Source organism: Hemitrygon akajei, chromosome 12, assembly GCF_048418815.1.
Source record: "Hemitrygon akajei chromosome 12, sHemAka1.3, whole genome shotgun sequence".
Lineage (NCBI taxonomy): Eukaryota > Metazoa > Chordata > Chondrichthyes > Myliobatiformes > Dasyatidae > Hemitrygon > Hemitrygon akajei.
In genome coordinates, this window is record NC_133135.1 from 90,864,181 (window position 1) to 90,884,878 (window position 20,698).

Genomic DNA, 20,698 nt, shown 5'->3' on the forward strand with positions numbered 1-20,698 from the left:
AAAAAAGGAGGTGCATAGCAGGTATGAAGCAAGTAGGAACAAATGAGATGCTTATGGAGTATAAGAAATGCAAGGGAACACTTAAAGAAATCGGGAGGGCTAAAAGAAGGCATGAGGTTGCCAGAGAGGACAAGGTGAAGGAGAATCCTAAGGGATTCTACAGATACGTTGAAAGGATTGCAAGAGTCTCTGGAAGATCGGTATGGTAATCCATGCGCGGAGCCAAAAGAAATGGGGGGATATCATAAATGAATTTTTTTGCATCTGTATTTACTCACGAGATGGACACAGTCTGTAGAAGTGAGGCAAAGCAGCATCAACTTCACAGACCCCATACAGGTTACAGAGGAAAAGGTGTTTATTGTCTTACGGCAGATTAGGGTGGATAAATCCCCAGGGAAAACAAGGTGTTCCCTTGGATCCTGTGTGAAGCTGGTGCAGAAATTATTGAGGCCAGGGATACTTGCATCCTTAGCAATGGGTGAAGTAGCAGAGGATTGGAGGATAGCTAATTTTGTTCCTCTGTTTATGAATGACTCCAAAAATGAATCAGGAAGTTATAGGCCAGTGAACCTGACATCAGTAAATTATTGAAAGGTGTTCTAAGGGACCAGCTATATGAGTATTTGGATAGACATGGACTGATTACTCATCTTTGTGTGTGGTAGGTTGTGTCTAACCAATGTTATAGAGTTTTTTGAGGAAGTTGCCAAGAAAGTTGATTAAGGCAAGGCAATGGATGGTGTCTACATGGACTTTAGCAAGGATTTGAGAAGGTCCGTAATGGGAGGATTGGTCAAGAAGATTCAGTCGTTTGGCATTCAAGATGTAATAAACTGGATTAGAGAATGGTAGTAGATGGTTGCTTCTCTGACTGGAGGCCTGTGATTAGTGGAGTGCTTCAGAGATTGGCGCTGGGCCCATTGTTGTCTGAATCAATGTTAACTGGATCAGCAAATTTGCAGATGACACTAAGATTAGGGATGTAGTGGGCAGTGAGGAAGACAGGTAGATAGGCATAAAGAAAGCTTTTGGCAGATTAACCTTAATAAATCTTAACATTGAGTTCAGGAGGTGGGATGTCATGTTGAAGTTGTATAAGATGTTGGTGAAGTCTAATTTGGAATATTGTGTGCAGTTTTGGTGACTTACCTACAGGAAAGATGTAAATAAGGTTGAAAGTACAGAGAAAAGCTACAAGGATGTTTCCAGATCTAAAATCTTGTTTCCCTTCCCCACCCACGTCCTCTGTCTCTGGAGCAGCTTTGGTTTTTCTACAATGATGGCAATTAAGAGATACTTAGAGATGGCATTTACGGGCACTTGGAAAAGTATAGTCTGATTTGGGACAGTCAGCATAGCTTGTGAGATGCAGGATGTGCCTCACGAGCGTGATTGAATACTTTGAGTCGGTGACAAAACAGATTGAAGATAGACCAGTGTATGTGGTGTATATAGATTTTAGTAAGGTATTTGACTAGGTTCCCCAGTATAGACTCATACAGAAAGTCAGGAGAGATCGGATCCAGGGAAAGTTGGCTGCATGGATTTTGTGGCTTGTCCACAGAAGGCAGAGGGTGGTAGTAAATGGAGCGTATATTACCTGGAGATTGGTGACCAGTGATGTTCCACAGGGATCTGTCTTGGATCCCTGCTGTTTGTGACGTTTTTTGTAATTTATAGGTGACTTGGATGAGGAACTGGAAAGGTGAGTTAGTAAATTTTCAGATAACTTGAAGATGGTGATGTTACGGATAGTGTATAAGGTTGTCATGGTTTGCAATGGGACACTGATAAGATGCAGAACTGGACTGAGAAGTGGGAGATGGAGTTCAACTCAGAAAAGTGTGAAGCAATGCACTTTGGAAGGTGAAACTTGAGACAGAGTGCAGGATTTTTTTTGCAGTGGGGAGGAACAGAGGGATCTTGGGTTTTATATCCATAGATCCCTCAAAGTTGTCATGGAAGTTAATAGGGCTGTTAAGAAAGCGTATGGTGTGTTGGTCTTCATTAGTCAGGGGATTAAGTTCAAGAGCTGCGAGGTAATGTTGCAGCTCTGTAAAATTCAGGTTATACCACACCGAGGATTGTGCTTAATTTCAATAGCTTTATTGGAAGGATGTGGAAGTTTTAGAAAAGATGCTGAGGAGATTTATCACAACGTTGCCTTGTGAGAAAAGGTTGAGTGAGTTTGGGTTTTTCTCTTTGGGGCAAAGGAGGATGAGGGGTGAACATGATATCTAACTTCTATAGATGTGTAGTGGAGACTATATTGACTGACTGCATCACAGTTTGGGTCTGGAAGCACCAATGCCTTTGAGTGAAAAATCCTACAAAAAGTAGTGAATACAGCTCAGTCCATCATGGGTAAAGCCCTCTCCACCATTGAGCATATCTACATGAAGCACCTTCACAGGAAAGCAGCATCCATCATCAGGGACCCCCCACCACCACCCAGCTCATGCTCTCCTCTTCCTGCTGCCATCAGGAAAAAGGTAGGAGAGCCCCAGAACTCTCACCACCAGGTTCAGGAGTACTGTCCCTCAACCATCAGGCTCTTGAACCAAAGGGGATAACTTCACTCAACTTCACTTGCCCCATCATTGAAATGTACCCATAATCTAGGGACTCACTTTCAAGGACTCTTCATCTCATGTTTTAAATATTTATTGCTTGTTTATTATTATTTCTTTCTTTTTGTATTTGTACAGCTTAAATGCCCACATTTTCTTTCTTTTATTATGTCCACAAGAAAATTAATTTCATTTTTGTATATGGTGATATATACTTTGACAATAAATTTACTTTGAACTTTGACAAGAAGTGTACAAGATAAGAGGCAATAGATAGTGAACAACCAGAGACTTTCCCAGGGTGGAAATGGCTAATGCAAGGCGGCATAATTTTAAGGTGTTTTAGTAGGGCTTATTTTTTACACACAATGGTGGGTGCATAGAATGCTCTGCTAAGGATGGTGGTAACAGCAGATACATTAGGGACATTTAATGGACTCTTAGATAGGCATCACAAGAAAAACGGAAGGCTATGCAAGAGGGATGAATTAGATTGATGTTGGAGTGGGTTAAAAGATCGGCACATCATGGGTGGAGGGTCTGTACTGTGTTATACTATTCTATGGAAGATAAACAGCAAGCTTCTATGAATAAATGAAGCAGTTGAAAGAAGCGTCTGTATTTAATATTGATAGATTTGTGCAGTATGGAAACAGGCCCTTCACCTTAACTCATTCACGCTGACCAAGATGCCTCTTTACTCTAAATCCTGCTTCATCTGGCCCACAAACCTTGTACCTATCCAACAGGAAGGGTTGGAACAGTTTACAGTTTTGTAAATATTGATGTATTTATTTCTGAGCTTTATTTTGAAATTGGAAGTATAGTTGGCCCTCCTTATCCACGGGTTCCGCATGCGCGGATTCAACCAACCGCGGATCGGAAAAACCCAGAAGTTGAGCATTGTTTGCCTCGCGTCTCGTTCATTCGCTACTTGTGTTGTGAGTGAGAGGAAGGAGTTTAAGGCTAGTAAGGGACGGCTGGCTAGCTATGTAAAGCACTACAGCCTCAAGAACTTAAAGATCACGGGAGAATCGCGATTGGCTGATGCCGAGGCAGCATCAGCGTTCCCAGAAGAGCTACGATGGTTGCATCTGTACTGAACATGTACAGACATTTTTTTCTTGTCATTATTCCCTAAACAATACAGTGTAACAACTATTTACATAGCATTTACATTGTATTAGGTCTTAGAAGTAATCTAGAGATGATTTAAAGTATATGGGAGGATGTGTGTAGGTTAAATGCAAATACTATGCCATTTTATATAAGGGACTTGAGCATCCGCGTTTTTTGGTATCCACGAGAGTTCCCGGAACCAATCCCCTGCGGATAAGGAGGGCTGACTATAGACTCAAATCTATCATCCAGGATCTCACCATCTGAGCCATGCTGCCTTCTCACTTCTGGGTGTACAGGAGCCTGATGACCCACACCTAGGGGTTCAATAATAGTTTCTTCCCACTGTGTGGTCCTTGGAAAACCCCTAAATTCTACATCAAACTATAGTTTCCTCTACTTGCACTAATGTCATTTTTTTTGTTGTGTCATTTTCTTGTGCTGTGTAAGTTGTGTATAATTGGTTAATTTAAGTTTATGTAATTTTTGCTTGTAATGTGCTGCTGCTGCATAAAGCAAACTTTCATGCTGCTTATACCCATGATAGTACATTTAAGCTTGAATTTAAAAACAGAAATGCTGGCGATGTTCTGCAGATCAGGTACATCTTTGGAAAACAAAATGATTAGTGTTTTGGTCAAAGGCCTATTGAGTATTTCTGAAATTTTCTGTTTTGCTTTAAATTTCCAGTATCTGTGCTTTTTTTCTTTGCTTTTTAAAATCTCATTGCATGTCAAATCTCATTGTATTCTGAACAGATATTGCAGGTATACCCATTACTCATTAATAATGGGGGGGGGGGGGGAAACACAGAGCTGGACTTGGGAACAGACAAATGTTATGAATTGTTTGGATCAATGCAGCTGTACTTTCCGTCACTGGCTTTATTTTTATTGCAACAAAATAATTAATTTTTTTATTTGCTTATCCCCCTATTCAGGTTTGACACGGAGCACTTGACACCTTTCAAGGCTGGAATGGCGCACATGGGTGTGTGTTTTCCCCAAACAGATTCTCCTCCAGTAGTTCTGAGGACGGTACACAAGCATACACCATTTCGTCAGACCCCAGCTAGACGGAGGATTTCGAGACCAGACTGCCCAGTAGTAAGTAGAATAATATTGATTTTTCATTGCAAGTAGAACATTTGCTTGTTTATTTTTTTTTGGGGGGGGGGGGTTCAAGAGAAAGAAAAGGAAACTTATTTTTGTTCCACATCAAATTATTCTGTAGAGACTGATTTCAAGCTACCTTTTAAAATGTATATTATTTTTTTAAAAAAATTTAAATAAGAAGAGAAGCAAAGTTGTGCATAAATCTTCAAATCAATCTCAAGAGGTAACCTAAGCATCCTTTTCAGTTTTGGACATTGACCTCTGAGGAAAATAGAAATGCCAGAAGGAGGTTGAGTTCAAATCAAAGTAATTTTACAGCTTTATAAAACTCTGGTTAGCTTGCATCTGAAATATTGAATTTAATTCTGGTCATCCCATTACAGGGAGGATGTGGAGGCATTCAGAAGATGCTGCCTGGATTAGATGACAAATGTAGTTAGATTAACTGTTTTCCCTGGGGTGGGAATGGCTGGGGGGGTGGGGGGAGAGAATCTTATGGAGGTCTATAACATGATAAGAGTCTATTTATACACACTTCTCTCTTCACTAGTATTGGCTCGTAGACTTTATTTCCAACCATTCCCTTGTTCCCTCAAAGTGGACTCTGTTTCTTTTAATTTTTTTCAGGCTCCTTAACCTTTGCTCATCTTCATCTTTGCTTTACTGCACTCTGATATTCTAGAAAATAACCAGTGCAGACTAATTTTGGTTCTGTTCCATGTTTTGCCATTACTTGGATTAATTCAAATGATATTTTCTTAAATGATTGGCCTAGTTGAATTTGGTAGTCAACAAGAATATTATAAAATTGTATGTTTTCAGGTTATAGCATGAATTGGTTTTTAAATAGCTATTCATCTATTCTGTAAAAGTAACTTTATTCGTTTAGAATGTAAAAAAAATCTTAAGAAAGAAATTAGAAAAGCTAAAAGAAGATATGAGGTTGCTTTGGCAAGTAAGGTGAAAATAAATCCAAAGGTTTCTACAGTTATATTAATAGCAAAAGGATAGAGAGGGATAAAATTGGTCCCTTAGAGAATCAGAGTGGACAGCTATGTGTGGAGCCAAAAGAGATGGGGGGGATTTTGTACAATTTCTTTTCTTCGGTATTCACTAAGGAGAAGGATATTGAATTGTGTAAGGTAAGGGAAACAAGTAGGGTAGTTATGGAAACTATGATGATTAAAGAAGAGGAAGTACTGGCACTTTTAAAGAATATGAAAGTGGATAAGTCTCCAGGTCCTGACAGGATATTCCCAAGGACCTTGAGAGAAGTTAGTGTAGAAATATCAGGGACTCTGACAGAAATATTTCAAATGTCATTAGAAACAGGGATGGTGCTGGAGGATTGCTCATGTGGTTCCATTGTTTAAAAAGGGTTCGGGGGGGGGTCCTCAAGATGGTGCTTATGGAGTGAAGCGGTTTTAGGCTTTGCTCCAAACCTCTTACTTTTTTTTAACCTACAAACACCCCCTAATTGATCTTTTTATACCTATTCTAAAGGGGTTTAAACATATGAAATTTTTTTCAACTGTTTGAATCATTTTCAACTCGCTGAAATGTCTAAAGCAAAGGAATCGAAACAGATGAAAGAACCGGTAACTTTAGAAGCAATTGTGAATCTTATGGACGACAGACTTAGAAAACTGGAGAGTAAATTAACCACAAAGCTTTCTACGTTTGATGAAATTTTAAAGACATTTGACGTAAAACTTCAAGCACTTACACTGGAGTCACAAAAACAACAAGCAAGTATTTTAGTTCTTGAAGAAGCCGCTCGCCAGAGAGATCGTATAATTGAAACTTTGCAACAACAGCAAACTTCGACTTCTCAACAGATGGATCGTTATAAATCTAAAATCATTGATCTTGAAAACCGCTCTCGAAGACAAAATCTTCGGTTAATTGGGATTCCGGAAAAATTTGAGAATGGCGATCTCACTTTTTCTCCAAATTTTTAATGGATGTCTTTGGCTCAGAAGTACTGGATTCCCCTCTAATAATCGACCGTGCACATCGCATTTCTCGTTTTCATTCAGATTCAAGTTTGAAACCACGACAAGTAATTCTCCGGATCCATTACCCTCATACCAAAGAGCGTTTGATTCGGGCTGCACGGAAAAAGGGTATGATCAGCTTTCAAGATTTTAAATTCCGTATTCTGGAAGACTACAGTCCCGAAGTTTTAAGGGCAAGACTGGCTTTTAAATCGGTTATGTCGGAAATTCATCAGAAAGGCTACAAGCAAGCGCTGTTATTTCCAGCACATTTGAGAGTTACTCTCGAAGACGGAACTTATCGGCTGTTCAAATCTCCAGCGGATGCTCAAAGATTTCTGGAAGAATAACATTTTATCGGGTTGACTAATGTAATAATTAGTCTATAGATTTGGATCTTTTATAAAATGATGTTTTTTTTAATGTATGGCTTACATGTATTTTTTATACATGGTAAAAGTTCGTTTTTGGTTTATTCTGAGTTTGTTATTTTTTCATATTATTAATCTGTTAGTTTTGAAAGTAATTTATTAGGGTTTTCTTTTAAGTTCAAATACACTTTTTAATATTTTTAACGTTTAAATATTAAGATTTTTAAAAAATAAAATGTCATTTCTTCTTCCCGAAAGGCTTTAGTGCTTGGAACGTCACATCCGTTTTGATGTGTTTGAATAAGTTTTAAACTTTCTTTTAAAACACTAATTCAGTATTATTCATTTATGGGTTTTATCATTTTAATTTTTTTTTTAAATCCTTTTGTTTTATATATATAATACTAACTTTATATTTTAATTTTTGTCATACCAACCCTTTCTTATAATATGGGTGGTTTGTATCTTTTATTCAACTTTTTTTTTGTTTGAGTTGCCATCTTGAGACATGGGGGTAATTTTAGTGTTAGATTGCTTGCTTGCCTCTTTTTGGCTTTTTTCCTGGGGTTTTGAGGGTGGAGGGAGGGGGATTTTTCTTCTTTCTTTTCTTTTTGCTTGCTTTATGCTTAGTTTTACTTCATGGGTTCATATGAAACTACAAAAATGGTTGCAGTGTCGTGACTTCCGGTTCCTCCTTGAACTTACTTCCCTCTTCCGGATTCATGAGTTCATCATTTTTTTAACTTTATGTGTTAATTGTAATAAATATTGTCAATATGGATAGGGTTATTAATTTTGTTTCTTGGAATACTAATGGTTTAAATCATCTGATCAAACAGAAAAAAATATTCAAAGTATTCCATAGAATGAATGCTAATGTTACCTTTGTACAAGAGACTCATGTAAAGAAGGTGGATAGTCAATGCTTTTTTAGGTTTTGGAAAGGACAACAATATCACTCGAATTCTCAAGCCAAAGTAAGAGGCGTTTCCATTTTTATAGATTCTTCAACCTCCTTTATACATCATGAAACAATTTCAGACCCACAAGGTAGATTTTTGCTTATTACTGGTCTACTTTTTAATCAAAAAGTTGTTTTAGTTAATGTTTATGCTCCAAGTACTGATTGTCCTGAATTTTTTAAGTGTCTATTTACATCCTTTCTCAATTTGAATCAGTACAGACTGATAATGGGTGGAGATTTTAACTGTTGTTTAAACCCTTCGATGGATAGATCCAAGCCCACACAAGTTCTTCCGAATAAATCGGCCTCTCTTATCAACTCCTTTATGACTGATTCAGCAATTTGCGAAATTTGGTGTTTTTTACACCCCAATGACAGAGTTTTCATACTTTTCTCATATTTATCATAATTATTCAAGAATTTATTACTTTTTCATTGATCACTGTTTACTTACAGATGTTATTGATTGTAAATATGACTCTATTACCATTTCTGATCATGCACCTTTGAAGTTATCTATTAAGATAATGGATTCATCTATTAATGCTAAATCTTGGAGGTTCAACTCTATTTTATTGCAGGACTTAGACTTTGTTAATTTTATTAAACAACAAATTGATTTGTTTTTCTCAACAAATTCTACAGCAGAGATCTCTAATGGAATTTTATGGGACACTTTTAAAGCATTTATTCGTGGACAGATTATTTCATACTCTGCTGGAGTTAGGAAACAAACCAATTCTAAAATATTAACATTGGTTGATAAAATCAAAGCAATTGATAAGATTTATTCAGTGACCCCCAGCAAAGAACTTTATAAAGAAAGAGTGGAACTTCAAATGGAGCATAGTTTGTTATTATCCTCTTCGATTGAAAATCAGTTAATTAAATCTAGAACCCAGTTTTATGTATATGGACATAAGTCTGGTAAATTATTGGCTAATCAATTGAAAACTGCTTCGGTTAAACGACACATTACTAGGATTCGTAAACAAGATGGCACTCTGACGATCAACCATAAACAGATAAATAAAGCCTTTCAAGATTTTTATAATTCCTTATATCAATCAAAATTTGCTGAGGATTCTTCTATAATAGATGAATTTTTAAGGAAATTGAATATTCCAAAATTAACAGTAGAGGATAGTGTATTCTTAGATACACCTATCACGGAAACTGAAATAAAAAAGGCTATTTTTTCAGTGAATTCCGGTAAAGCTTCTGGTCCAGATGGTTATTCTGCAGAATTTTTAAAATCTTTTTCCTCTATACTTTCTCCTTGGCTTTGTAAAATTTTTAAAGATGCGTTAATTATAGGCAAACTGCCACAATCTTTTTATGAAGCTTCTATTTCTTTAATCCTTAAAAAAGATAAAGACCCTATTGAATGTGCATCCTATTGGCCTATATCCTTGCTGAATACGGATTTTAAGATTTTTAGTAAAATTTTGGCTACTAGATTAGAAAATATATTACCTCGAATCATTTCTGAAGATCAGACTGGATTTATTAAAAATCGCTATTCATCTTTTAACATTAGAAAATTAATTAATATTATTTATACTCCTTCACTCAAAATACCAGAATGTGTCATTTCTTTAGATGCTGAAAAAGCATTTGATAGAGTTGAATGGCCATATTTATTTAATACGATGCAGCATTTTAATTTTAGTTCAAAATTTATATCATGGAATAAATTAATATACTATAAACCCTTGGCTTCGGTTTTTACCAATAATCAAAGATCTCCTTTTTTTCAGTTATTCCGTGGTACAAGGCAAGGTTGTCCTTTAAGTCCTTTACTATTTGACATCGCTTTGGAACCTTTGGCTATAGCCATTCGTGAATCACCTAATATTTTGGGTATTACTCATGGGGAGGGGACGTATAAGTTATCATTATATGCTGATGATTTGTTACTATACATATCTGACCCTGAAAGATCTATTCCTGCTATTTCGTCCTTGCTCAGTTTAGTAACTTTTCTGATTATAAATTGAATTTTAATAAGAGTGAATTATTTCCATTAAATATGCAAGTTCCAATTTATAAACATTTACCATTTTAAGTTGTTACAGATTATTTTACTTATTTAGGTATTAAAATTACTAAAAAACATAAAGATTTATTTAAAGTTAACTTTTTACCCTTAATTGACCAAATTAAGCAACTTTCTATCAGGTGGTCTCCACTATCTTTGTCATTGGTTGGTAGAATTAATGCTATTAAGATCATGGTATTACCCAAATTCTTATATTTATTTCAAGCATTACCAATTTTTATTCCTAAATCTTTTTTTGATATTATTGACTCCAAAATATCTGTGGCAGAATAAAAATCCTAGACTAGGCAAAAAATATTTACAGAAGCCTAAGAAGGAGGGCGGTTTGGCTTTGCCAAACTTGAGATTTTACTATTGGGCAGTTAATATACGATATTTAATATTTTGGACACAAGAATTGACTACAGCTGCTTGCCCACAATGGGTAAATTTGGAATGTAAATCTGTACAAGACTTTTCATTGTTTTCAATCTTAGGATTTTCACTTCCTTTTTCTTTATCTAAATTGAATAAACAAATAACTAATCCTATAGTCAAATATACATTGTGAATTTGGTTTCAATTTCGTAAATTTTTTGGTTTGAATAAGTTTATTTTATCATGCCCTATAATATCTAACTATTCTTTTCGGCCCTCTTATGGATCAAGCTTTTCTTTTATGGAAAACAAAAGATATAACATGTTTTCGTGATTTGTTTTTGGATGATAGCGTTATGTCCTTTGAACAGCTATCTAATAAATATTATTTACCTAAAACCCATTTTTTTTAGATATTTGCAAGTTAGAAATTTTTTGTATAATGAGTTAGTCTTTTCCGAAACTATGTCCATTGGACATTACGGAAACAATTTTAGCTCTGAATCCTTGTCAAAGGGGTTTAGTAGCTGCTATTTATATATGATCATGAAAATACAGCCAGAAGTATCAGAAAAAATTAAGAAGGAATGGGAAGAAGAACTTCATTGTCTTATATCCACTGAGCAGTGGGAGAAAATTTTACTATTAGTCAATTCGTCCTCTATTTGTGCTAAACATGCCCTAATACAATTTAAGTTTGTACATAGAGCTCATATGTCTAAGGATAAACTTGCTCGATTTTACTCTCATGTTAATCCAACCTGTGACAGATGTCATTCTGATGTTGCTTCATTGACCCATATGTTTTGGTCTTGCCCTTGTTTACAAAATTACTGGAAAGATATTTTCAGTATTATTTCAAGAGTTCTGAATATCAATTTCCAACTGCATCCTTTTACTGCAATTTTTGGTTTACCAATGGTTTATCCTCTTCATCTCGACGAATGATTGCATTTGTTACATTAATGGCTAGAAGATCTATTTTATTGAATTGGAAAGAAATTAATCCTCCAACTATATTTCAGTGGTTTTCTCAAACTATCTCTTGTTTGAGCTTAGAAAAAATTAGAAGTGTTGTTTTTGATCCTTCAGTTAAATTTGAAGAAACTTGGAGACCATTTATTCAACATTTTCATATGAGTTAAATTGTCTTTTCCTAAACCTTACTTTGATTATCCTTCATTATTTGGATGGAGGTTCGGAGTTATTGGCACTACTGTATGTATTTAACATTATGCAATGACCCATGTTGGTTAGTGTTTTTCCCCCTCTTTTTTGTTTTTTTTTTCTTTTTGTTTCATTTGTTCATAAATACTATGAGTTTGGGAGGCTATATATATTGATTATTATATATTTGAATGTCTACTTAAACTATTAATTATGTACTCTCAAACACTTTGTATTCATGTTTCATTTATGTTTGTTTAAAAAATTAATAAAAAGATTTAAAAAGAAAGAAAGAAAGGGTTCTAAGAGTAAACCTAGCAATTATCGGCCTGTAAGTTTGACGTCAGTGGTGGGCAAATTAATGGAAAGTATTCTTAGAGATGGTATATATAATTATCTGGATAGACAGTGTCTGATTAGGAACAGTCAACATGGATTTGTGCGTGGAAGGTCATGTTTGACAAATCTTATTGAATTTTTTGAAGAGGTTACTAGGAAAGTTGACAAGGGTAAAGCAGTGGATGTTGTCTATATGGACTTCAGTAAGGCCTTTGATGAGGTTCCACACGGAAGGTTAGTTAGGAAGGTTCAATCGTTAGGTATTAATATTGAAGTAGTAAAGTGGATTCAATGGTGGCTGGATGGGAGATGCCAGAGAGTAGTGGTGGATAATTGTTTGTCAGGTTGGAGGCCGGTGACTAGTGGTGTGCCTCAGGGATCTGTACAGGGTCCAATGTTGTTTGTCATATACATTAATGATCTGGATGATGGGGTGGTAAATTGGATTAGTAAGTATGCAGATGATACTAAGATAGGTGGCGTTGTGGATAATGAAGTAGGTTTTCAAAGCTTGCAGAGAGATTTAGGCCAGTTAGAAGAGTGGGCTGAAAGATGGCAGATGGAGTTTAATGCTGATAAGTGTGAGATGCTACATTTTGGTAGGAATAATCAAAATAGTCCATACATGGTAAATGGTAAGGCATTGAGGAATGCAGTAGAACAGAGTGATCTAGGAATGATGGTACATAGTTCCCTGAAGGTGGAATCTCATGTGGATAGGGTGGTGAAGAAAGCTTTTGGTATGCTGGCCTTTATAAATCAGCTTTGAGTATAGGAGTTGGGATGTAATGTTAAAATTGTACAAGGCATTGATGAGGTCAAATTTGGAGTATTGTGTACAGTTCTGGTCACCGAATTATAGGAAAGATGTCAACAAAATAGAAAGAGTATGGAGAAAGTTTACTAGAATATTACTTGGGTTTCAGCACCTAAGTTACAGGGAAAGGTTGAACAAGTTAGGTCTTTATTCTTTGGAGCGTAGAAGGTTGAGTGGGGACTTGATAGAGGTATTTAAAATATGAGGGGGATAGATAGAGTTGACGTAGATAGGCTTTTTCCATTGAGAGTAGGGGAGATTCAAACAAGAGGACATGAGTTGAGAGGTAGGGGGCAAAAGTTTAGGGGTAACGTGAGGGGGAACTTCTTTACTCAGAGTTTTGTGGAACCAGCTTCCAGTAGAAGTGGTAGAGGCAGGTTTGATTTTGTCACTTAAAAAAAAAAAATTGGATAGGTATATGGACAGGAAAGGAATGGAGGGTTATGGGCTGAGTGCAGGTAGGTGGGGCTAGGTGAGAGTAAGCGTTCGGCACAGACTAGAAGGGCCAAGATGGCCTGTTTCCGTGCTGTAATTGTTATATAGTTATAAGTTATATTTACTCGAGGCTTTAGAATTGTGTTTGGAGTCATTCTGTTTGCATCAAAACAATGCATTTCTGAACTCCCTATAGGGCATAAAAGGTTTCTGATTCCTTAAATGACTCCACATCACTGTCTGTTAAAGCATTCACTGTTGTAACTGGAAAGTCTTATCTTGAGGTTGGTGATAGATATTGTATTATTTCAGGTATTTGTGTGGATAGTAGATAAAACTTTTGCCTTATTGATTTTTTTCCCCAGGAAAATCCAGAGCAGATTGCACTGTTATTACAGAAACAATGGCATCTATATCATCTGACACCCCTGTATAGATTCTCTTACACCATGCTGAAGAAATACTCAAATGAGTTGTCTGTGTTCATCGCTTCAGAGAAGAAAAAAGGAATGGCAGTTGAAGTGGGAATTGAGCTTGCCAGCAAAGCTAAATTCTCCATGCTTGCTGGTCTCCGAGCTACTGAAAGTGATCCCGAGGCAGTCTTCATACAGGTTAGGTTGTGAACCACTTTTCAGCAGCAAAACAGCTCTTCTGAGTTAGGCTAACTTAAAAGTTAAGGGTTTTTTTTTTGCTTATTCTTATAAAATGTGGCTGAATCAAGCTGCTTCTATTTTTCATGATTTCAGGGGGAAAAATCATTATGCCTAGATTCTTCTAATGGCCAATCATCAAATTGTTTTATTATTAACTTTGAAATCTTCAAGGGAGGTTTATCTTATGATTCAAATTGCATGTCCTGCACCTCATACAAATTGTTCATTGGATTTGTAAAATTATTGATATAATAAGGTGTGATCTCATTAAGGATGTCCAAATTACTATGACAGTTTTGGTCCAATTAACTGTGTATGTTTCCAGATAAGTCAGTCTTAAACTTGGGCTGTGATTTTTAACCTGTACTCCATTCTGCCACTGGACTCCAATTGCAGAGCCTGATCTGATATTTTCTTTTATATTGCCAGCTAGTTCTCATGTAGAATCAGAAAGGGAACTCTGGGTTTGAAGAATAAACATAACATTGTTTACTGTTTTTGGAAAAGCCATCTTTCTTTGCTAAGTTGGGATATAACATTGAACAGTACAGCACAGTATATACCCTTCAGTCTCTGATGTTTTGTTAACCCTTTAACCTACTCCAAGATCAATATAACCCCTCCCATATAGTCCATTTTTCTTTCATTCATATGCCTATTTAAGTCTCTTAAATGTCCCTTATGTGTCTGCCTCTATTTCCACCCATGGCAGTGCGTTCCATGCACCTACAAATCTCCAAAACAAAAACACCTGTCTGACATCACTTCCCCCTCCATACTCCGGAGACTTTTTATTAGCCATATCTGCAATGGGTAAAAATCTCTGGCTATCCATTCAATCTGTGCCTCTTATCATCTTGTACATCTCTATCAATTTAACTCATTTTCCTTCTCTCCAAAGGGAAAAGCCTTCAATCAGTCTACCTATCCTCATGGTTTCTAATCCAGGCACCATCAATCCCTGGACAAAGTCACTTTGATCACATTCTGTTGGTTGATGTGAACAACAACTGCATCTCTTGACCATGTCTGCATTCTTTTATGTATTGAGTTGCTGCCACATGATTGGCTGTTCTGATGTTTGAACTAGTGAGCAGGTGTGCCTAATAAAGTAGCCACTGAATGTATGTACCACATATCTTGTCAACCATGGTCCTTTCACCCTACCATTATTTCCCTGCCTCAACAGGACAAATCTATCCAGGTGCTCCCTAAACAACCTCCACATTTTGGTTGTTTATTTTCCTGAGTACACAAATTCCCAATTTATACTTCCAAATTTGTATCCAATAGCATCATAATTTCCCCCCCACCCCCAATTAAATACTTTCCCATACAGTCTGCTCCTATTCTTGTTCAAGGTTATGATAAAGGTCAGGGACTTTTGGTCACTCTCAATGGATACAAATTTTAGACAAATCGATCACCTGACCAGATTCTTTCCTGTACACACAATCAATTCTGGCCCATCTAACTCTTTTACACTGAGAATAATGGGGAAGTTGAAGTCATCCATAACAACGACCCTGTTATTTTTGCATCTTTCCAAAATCTGTCTCCCAATCTCCTCAGTGTCTCCTGCTATGGGAGTGGGGTGTCTGTAGAATATTCCCTATAGAATGATTGCTCCTTTTCTGCAGCTGTGAGACACTCCATGATTAATAATGCCACTTCCTTACCTCCAACCCTGTGCCTTTTGAAACATCTAAATTCTGGTACATCAAGCAGCCATTCCTGCCCTTATGATGACCATGTTTCTAATGGCCCAAATGTCCTTGTTCATGATGTTTCTTGCATTAAAATGGACACATTTCAACCCATCCAACTGACTGCCATTATGTCCTATCCATTGCCTATCCTTCCTCAGTCTCTACACACTGCATCAACCCAGTGTCCATAAGACATAGCAGCAGAATTAGGCCTTTCAGCCCATTGAATCTACTCCACCATTCTATCATTGCTAATCCCAGATCCCACTTAACCACATACACCTACCTTCTCGCCATATCCTTTGCCCTGACCAATCAGGAAACTGCCGACTTCCACCTCAAATATACCCACTGCCGTGGCCTCCACTGTAGTCTGTGACAGAGCATTCCACAGATTCACTATTCTCTGGCTAAAATAAGTTCTCCTTACTTCTGTTCTACAAGGTTGCCCCTAGTTTTGAGGTTGTGCTTTTTAGTTCTGGATACCCCCACCACGGGAAACATCCTTCCCCCATCCACCCTATGTAATCCTTTCAACATTTGGTAGGTTTCAATGAAATCCCCACCAATTTTTCTAAATTCCAGTGAGTACAGGCCCAAAGCTGCCAAACGCTCATGTTAACCCCTTCATTCCCAGAATCGTCCTTGTGAACCTCCTCTGGCGCCTCTCCAATGACAACACATCCTTTCTGAGATATGGGGCCCAAAACTTTTGACAATACTCTGTGGCCTGACTATTCCCGGGTCCATGACTTTGGTTTCCGTTCCACTGCCAAACTAATTTAAATCCTCCCCAACAGCTCTAGAAAACCTGTCTGCAATCATATTGGTTCCCCTCAGGTTCTCCACCTCTTTGTACAGGATATAGTTTCCCTTGAAGAGATCCCAATGATCCAGAATTTGAAACCTTTCCCTCTACTACAGTTCATCAGCCAGACATTCATCATTCTATTATTATTATCCCCACTGGATAGGATAAAACTGTTGGCTTCTGCATCCCTAGAGATAACAAGGCTCCACTTCTCTTTAGAAGAATTAAGTTACATATTGTTCAAGCATTGTGTATTTCTGTACATATGGAATGACCACTGACCAAATTATTTTAGAATGAGTCTTGTACAGAATTTTCTAGGAGGATGGACAAAGGGAAAAAATTAATACCTGAACTTGAGTGTTTTTCTGCTTCATGACAGATAACATCAAAGACTCCAGTCCAACAATCATCTGATGAGAAAGTGGTCTGGTCTGGGTGGCTATGCTGTGTTGATGGAGATCTGGGCTTCTTGGCATCTCTCCCTGTGGAATTCACCTGTTTGCCCTTGCTTTTTGCCAATGGCCCTGAAACAGTAACAGCTATTGTTGGGGAATGGTTGCAGAAAACTTTTGACTGTTACATCAGTGCGTTCCCCATCAGTTCTGAGAACTTGACCTGGATGGCTGCCATGTGGGCCAATTGTTTTTCTGACTGTATCCATCGTGTAATGGAACTAGAATGGTCTGTGCCCCCTGTCCAATTGACCATTTCACTGAGTATTCACCCAGAGGATGCTAAGGCATTGTGGGAAAGTATCCATGGAGATGAGGATGAAATCACCATAGAAGAAGTGGATTTATTCATGAGCAGCCTTCATTCACATTTCTACAGGCATTTTGGGGTGCGGCTTGCAGCTACACGCCTAGTAAAGGTAACAACAGGTGTAGCATCTGCTCACTGTGATGGAAAATTAAAGGTGAGGAACAGTTAACACTTTGATTTTAAAATGTAACTTGTACAGCATTAACTACAGTATATTGAGGAGAATCTTGTGTATGTATAATCTGGATTTGAGGAGATAGTGTGGAGATGGGCAAGGGAAAGTGAGTTGTGAATTAAAAGGTTATCTTAATTTACATGAAATCATAGTTATTCTGTTTTCAGTAGTGTACAGCTCTAGGAGCTGAAAGAATCTGGAGACTGCATTCAGATAAATTTCTGCAGTATGTTCTGACTGGGGAATATCTATAGATTTTGCAGCTATTGGTTTCTGATCCAAGAGTGGAAAGTTAGCATTGTAGAAATGTTTTTCATGTTGCCATTGCTGCAAAATAGGAATACTGCATAAATACTGAATTGTAGTCATGTACGAGCTATCCATTCATCTCGGCTAGCTTGGTTATGTATTTATGCTTATTGGCCTACTTGATAAAGAGGGAAAATTTACTCAAGTTGCTTAATGACCAATTCTTGGTTGACAACACCATGAAATGGTATACAACTTTTATACTGGGTAATGTTGGGATCAATGCTATTTTAATCCATCAATGAAAGTTTGTTTGCTGCTTGAGAAAATTCATGGCTTCCTAAGGCCATATTTAAAACTTAATTATATCCTTGTTTTTTTAATTATAAACCCTTATATAATTAATGTATGTAACATCTCTTTAGGATCCCTGATAACAATTTTAACTAGGATATATAATGATTACTATTCTTAGATAAATTGTGTTTCTGTGCTATAGAAAGCAAGTGGGTTCTCTACTAAGCACCACCTCTAGGGTTTCTACACCTATTTTGTCAGCAGCAGTAGTTGTAAAAATGCAACCTTAATATAAATTTGTATAGTGGAGATGTTTGCCCCTTTGAAACACAGAAAACATACAGCACAATACAGGCCCTTCGGCACACAAAGCTGTGCCGAACATGTCCCTACCTTAGAACTACCTAGGCTTTACCCATAGCTCTCTATTTTTCTATGCTCCATGTAGCCATCCAGGAGTCTCTTAAAAGACCCTATCGTTTCCGCCTCCACTACTGCCGCCAGCAGCCCATTCCACGTACTCGCCACTCTGCGTTTTTAAAAAAAACAACTTACCCCTGACATCTCCTCTGTACCTACTTCCAAGCACGCTAAATGCCCTCTAGTGCTAGCCAATTCAGCCCTGGGGAAAAGCCTCTGACTATCCACACGATCAATGCCTCTCATTATCTTGTACACCTCTATCAGGTCACCTCTCATCCTCCGTCACTCCAAGGAGAAAAGGCCAAGTTCACTCAACCCATTCTCATAAGGCATGCTCCCCAATCCAGGCAACATCCTTGTAAATCTCCTCTGCACCCTTTCTATGGCTTCAACATCCTTCCTGGAGTGTGGCGACCAGAACTGAGCACAGTACTCCAAGTAGGGTCTGACCAGGGTCCTATATAGCTGCAATATTACCTCCCGGCTCTTAAACTCAATCCCACGATTGATGAAGGCCAGTGCACCATATGCCTTCTTAACCACAGAGTCAACCTGCGTAACAGCTTTGAGCGTCCTATGGATTCGGACCCCAAGATCCCTCTGATCCTCCACACTGCCAAGAGTCTTACCATTAATACTATATTCTGCCATCATATTTGACCTACCAAAATGAACCACCTCACACTTATCTGGGTTGATCTCCATCTGCCACTTCTCAGCCCAGTTTCGCATCCTATCAATATCCTGTTGTAACCTCTGACAGCCCTCCACACTATCCACAACACACCCAACCTTTGTGTCATCAGCAAATTTACTAACCCAACCCTTCACCCTCCACTTCCTCATCCTGGTCATTTATATAAATCACAAAGAGAAGGGGTCCCAGAACAGATCCCTGAGGCACACCACTGGACATTGGCCTCCATGCAGAATATGACCCCTGTTGGGCTTGAAATTCTGCCCTGTGTTCGTTTAGGAAGAGAGACAACCAACACTTTTACAACAATATTACAAAACTTGGGTTTATTGCAGAATTCGTAACTGGCACAGCGAATCGACGGAGTCGCTGGAGAAGGCGCGTTCCGACCTCCCCTTACAATCTGCTCTTATTTATATCCCTTTTCCCCCCAGCACAACCCCCCCCCCCCCGCTACATATTAGGTAATATCGGGCACTTGTGTCCATCTTATTGGCCCGACGCCATACACGCACGAGTTACCTGTTTCTTTTGTTTACTGAATCGCGTGACACTAGTAGTTTCGGTGTAGCGGAGTCCCCAGTTTCGCTTCCCCCCTCCCTCGCATTACGTGAGCCACTCCTGACCTGTAATGGCAGTCTGGAATTAACCCTAACATTAACCCTAACACTCCCTCCCTTGGCCTCCCAGAGGCCACATCCCTTACAAGCTTTTCCGCGGCTGCCGGGATCAGGCAGGGTGGTGAGCGTCCCCCGGCACTCTTTGGCGTGTCCTCCCTATTTGCTTATCCTGATTTGTCCGACCTAGGGTCACAAAATATGGGTAGGGGTTCCCTAAACATCCGCAATTTTTACAAGTAGCATGCAACATTTCAGAAAACTTATTCAAGAACAAATTCACAATCCCCCCCTTGCCATGGTCCATTTCAGTCCGTGTCCTCCCATAGCGCGTCCGCTTTCCGGGAGGGCCGTGTCCTCCCCTTCCACCGGGAACAAGGGTGCCTGGTACGCCGGTGGAGGTCCATCCTTTCCGGTCAAGGCTCGATCTATAGTCCCGCAACTACAACCACACGTAATAAAGATAGCAATTGAAATAGACAGTCCTAGAGCCGACTGTCCCAGAAACGCTCCCCACTTGCCAGAGGTCTTATTTAGCCAGTAGAAAATGATGCCAGTTATTGTCCCCCTCCCTTCTTACCTTTTAATGCCCTGTTGGAGACCTCGGTGACAGGGTATGGACCATGCCACCGTTTTCCGTTCCAGGTGAGCTTCCCCGGGCCTCGGAGGAACACTTCCACTCCTACCTTGATGGTGTCCGACCCCTGCGGCTACTCACTGTTAGATTATTGAACTCGCAGTTATCAATTTTACCATATTTCTAAAAACTCTCATACTCTGTTACTCAACACACAAATGTCTGAGTTTCGGTAACTCGAAATTGAAGTGCTCCATGGCTCCCTAGTACACAGAGAGGATCAAATGTGGGACGGTCGCCTTTCAAAACCTGACCTTCGCGTGGGAGATTTCTCCTCTTAACAACCAGTCTAAGGTAGGCGCCGTCAGTATCCCTGTGTACTACGGTGTACCGCGACACTTTTCTCTTC

General features: G+C 38.5%; 1 protein-coding gene across 1 annotated transcript in view; it reads left to right on the plus strand.

Annotated features, from left to right (window-relative positions):
• The window catches only part of cenpl (centromere protein L), a 29,450-nt gene that overhangs the window by 2,615 nt on the left and 6,137 nt on the right, over positions 1–20,698 (plus strand). Inside the window, exons 2-4 of the mRNA XM_073063671.1 lie at positions 4,633–4,798; positions 13,682–13,927; positions 16,872–17,408. Of these exons, the coding sequence (XP_072919772.1) occupies positions 4,670–4,798; positions 13,682–13,927; positions 16,872–17,408 (912 nt within the window). The 5' untranslated portion in view covers positions 4,633–4,669. The remainder of the gene's footprint in view (positions 1–4,632; positions 4,799–13,681; positions 13,928–16,871; positions 17,409–20,698) is intronic.